General features: G+C 47.8%; 1 protein-coding gene and 5 non-coding genes across 6 annotated transcripts; all 6 read left to right on the top strand.

The window, feature by feature from the left end:
• Positions 1 to 26: 26 nt before the first annotated feature.
• Positions 27 to 98, top strand: Pmar_PMAR021934. Its single transcript has one exon. It is a non-coding gene; the product is annotated as a tRNA-His (tRNA).
• An 83-nt stretch (positions 99 to 181) lies between these two features.
• Pmar_PMAR021933 lies at positions 182 to 253 on the top strand. Its single transcript has one exon. It is a non-coding gene; the product is annotated as a tRNA-His (tRNA).
• An 83-nt stretch (positions 254 to 336) lies between these two features.
• Positions 337 to 408, top strand: Pmar_PMAR021932. Its single transcript has one exon. It is a non-coding gene; the product is annotated as a tRNA-His (tRNA).
• An 83-nt stretch (positions 409 to 491) lies between these two features.
• On the top strand, positions 492 to 563 carry Pmar_PMAR021931. The gene has a single exon. It is a non-coding gene; the product is annotated as a tRNA-His (tRNA).
• An 83-nt stretch (positions 564 to 646) lies between these two features.
• Positions 647 to 718, top strand: Pmar_PMAR021930. Its single transcript has one exon. It is a non-coding gene; the product is annotated as a tRNA-His (tRNA).
• Positions 719 to 860: 142 nt separating this feature from the next.
• Pmar_PMAR021929 (hypothetical protein) lies at positions 861 to 1,988 on the top strand (the record flags this gene model as incomplete). Its single annotated transcript, XM_002764342.1, has 1 exon — positions 861 to 1,988. One exon carries the CDS (start codon positions 861 to 863, stop codon positions 1,986 to 1,988), a length of 1,128 nt encoding a protein of 375 aa, XP_002764388.1.
• Between the last annotated feature and the right edge of the window lie 885 nt (positions 1,989 to 2,873).

Raw genomic sequence — 2,873 nt, 5'->3', positions numbered from 1 at the left:
GGACCGACAACGACCCACATTTGTGGGTCGCTATCGTCTAGTGGTTAGGACGTCACATTGTGGCCGTGACAACCCCGGTTCAAATCTGGGTAGTGACTTTGACATGTATCAAATTGTACGCTTCTTGAAGAGGTTTAGCGATAGGTGATCCATGTGGACCGACAACGGTCCGCATTTTTGAGTCGCTATCGTCTAGTGGTTAGGACGTCACGTTGTGGCCGTGACAACCCCGGTTCAAATCCGGGTAGTGACTTTGACATGTATCAAATTGTACGCTTCTTGAAGAGGTTTAGCGATAGGTGATCCATGTTGACCGACAACGGCCCACATTTTTGAGTCGCTATCGTCTAGTGGTTAGGACGTCACGTTGTGGCCGTGACAACCCCGGTTCAAATCCGGGTAGTGACTTTGACATGTATCAAATTGTACGCTTCTTGAAGAGGTTTAGCGATAGGTGATCCATGTGGACCGACAACGGCCCACATTTTTGAGTCGCTATCGTCTAGTGGTTAGGACGTCACGTTGTGACCGTGACAACCCCGGTTCAGATTCGGGTAGTGACTTTGGTATGTATCAAATTGTACGCTTCTTGAAGAGATTTGGCGATAGGTGATCCATGTGGACCGACAACGGCCCACATTTTTGGGTCGCTATCGTCTAGTGGTTAGGACGTCACGTTGTGGCCGTGACAACCCCAGATCAAATCCGGGTAGTGACTTTGACATGTATGTAGAGGGACAGAGTCCCTGGGACAGCAGTACACAAAGACTTAGCGCGGTAGATCCGCGCTGAGCTAGTATAGCCTGGGGTTAGGATAGAGAGTTAAGATCATATTTTTCCTTTACTATTCTCAAAGTCTTATGGTTGGTAATACTGAGTCTACGGTTAGGGGAGCTGGGGAGCCTCAAACCACCAACATGGCGCTCCACGATGGGTCTGACCCAGCCCCCGCCGGCCAGACGGCTACCAACGAAGGTTCGACTATTAAAGATGATCTTCGCAAGCAACGTACTGGTCTTCGTCGACAGCTTGGCCGTCTGAAAGGTCAGCTCCTGAAGATCCGGTCTGATATCGATAACCTCGTGGCGGTTGATACTCCTTCTGATGATGAGGCCTATGTAGAGTTACTTAGAAGGGAAAAAGAGTCTGAAGACCGCATTGAGGCATTTGAAGTTGATTTGGGTACGGTCCAGCAGCGGTATGATGAGTTATTTCTCACCAATCGACCAAGTATCTTAGCTGTCAACAAGGACGATGATGTGAAGTCGGATGTTATGTCCTACGGATCTATTAAGGTGGATCCTCGTCGTTTGGCTCTTGGTCCTGCTACTGTATCACCGTTATCTTCTACGGATATTAATACCCCCAAGAAGAGGCTTTCTTCTGAGACTCTGGGAAAGATGAAGTTTCCCTCTCTGACGGATCCATATCGTCTACGAGCCCATTTATCTGCCTTCATGCGGATGACTTCAGAAGCTGGTGGTGGTGTTTACTCAACTGGCCCCGATGGTGAGAGACTTGTGCCTCATTCGGAGTTGGAATGCTCGCTCACAGTTGCCCTTTTGAGCACCTTGAAGGATAAGAGCATGAATGAGGCCGCTACAGATAAAGCCAATGATTACCTATATAAGTGGCAGCCTCTAATTGACTACCTCTACCGGCGGTATGCCCGGAGGCCCGTGCTGAAATCTGAGTATCAGCGTCGCTTGAAGATGCTCAGCTTTGATGGAATTGTCAGTTGTGAGGACTTCATCAGTAAGGTTGAAGGTATTCATCATATATATGATGTGGTATTTCCCGGTGATAACAGTGAGCTCCGATTCATGACGAGGACAGTGGTATCTAAGCTTCCCCCTGACATCGCCAAGCAAGTACTTGAGCGGGTCCGAACAACGCATGCTACGATGAGCGGTTCTGGAATAGTGGCAAGTGATGTCACCGACGAGGGCCAGGGTGTGATTTTTGCAAGTGTTAATTTCCATTCCTGAAACTTCCGAAGGAAATTTCGGAAAAATTTCCACGACCCTTGAATTTCCAGGAAATCTAACAAAAATGGCTATTTACTGATCTCTACTCACGTTTCGTTTATAAAAAAGCTCGTTCTGCATTAAGAATAGCTCTCCGCATAGATAGAGTATCGTAGTGATGCTCAGAACTGGTTGTTGTGCGTAAAAGCCCCAACGGCTGGAATCGATCATCAAGGCGAGCGATTACAAGTCTTCGCATGGCGATTCATGGCAATTCACCTCGCTCCGTCGAGCGCATCTATTTTCTCACTCGCCTGTAACGCTCGGAGATGCAACTGCACAGTAATTCATACCATGGTAAGTAATAAGGAGATATACTTTTGATCCCAAGCATTTCCATGTCGAGTTCATCATCCACTGGACCGCCACGTTCGTCGTGCGTCATGAGGTGCCACTTGAAACAACTTGAAGCAAGGTGAACTTGAACTTGAACTAAGTTCAAGTCTTGAAGTTCAACTTGGGGTTACAGTAACCTAGTTACTTGGCAAGTAATACTTGCTTCTGTACTACAGCACCTGTACTACAGCGGTGGGAGGCCAAGCTCAGCCCGAGTTTTCACCAGGTAATGTGGTCGGGGGTCGAAGACAGAGCTTCTCCTACGCGACGAAAGTGCCATTAAGAGATAGGCAATATAACAGGAAAGCCTTCAAAGGCATGGATAAACCAGATTTCTTCGAGAAACTGAACAGAATTCGACCACCCAAAAACAAAGTCTTTCAAGAGCGAAAACCTGTCTCTCACAAGCTGCTTTGACGGATCGTCAGTCGTGATCGTGATTGACGCACCTACATCCCTTTTCGAGTCATCATTGGGCTCCCGAGCTGAACGCGACACGCAATCGACAAT

Source organism: Perkinsus marinus, assembly GCF_000006405.1.
Source record: "Perkinsus marinus ATCC 50983 genomic scaffold scf_1104296977964, whole genome shotgun sequence".
Taxonomy (NCBI): domain Eukaryota; phylum Perkinsozoa; order Perkinsida; family Perkinsidae; genus Perkinsus; species Perkinsus marinus.
Note: the sequence above shows the minus strand (reverse complement) of the source record. Positions and strands in the feature narration are given on the sequence as shown.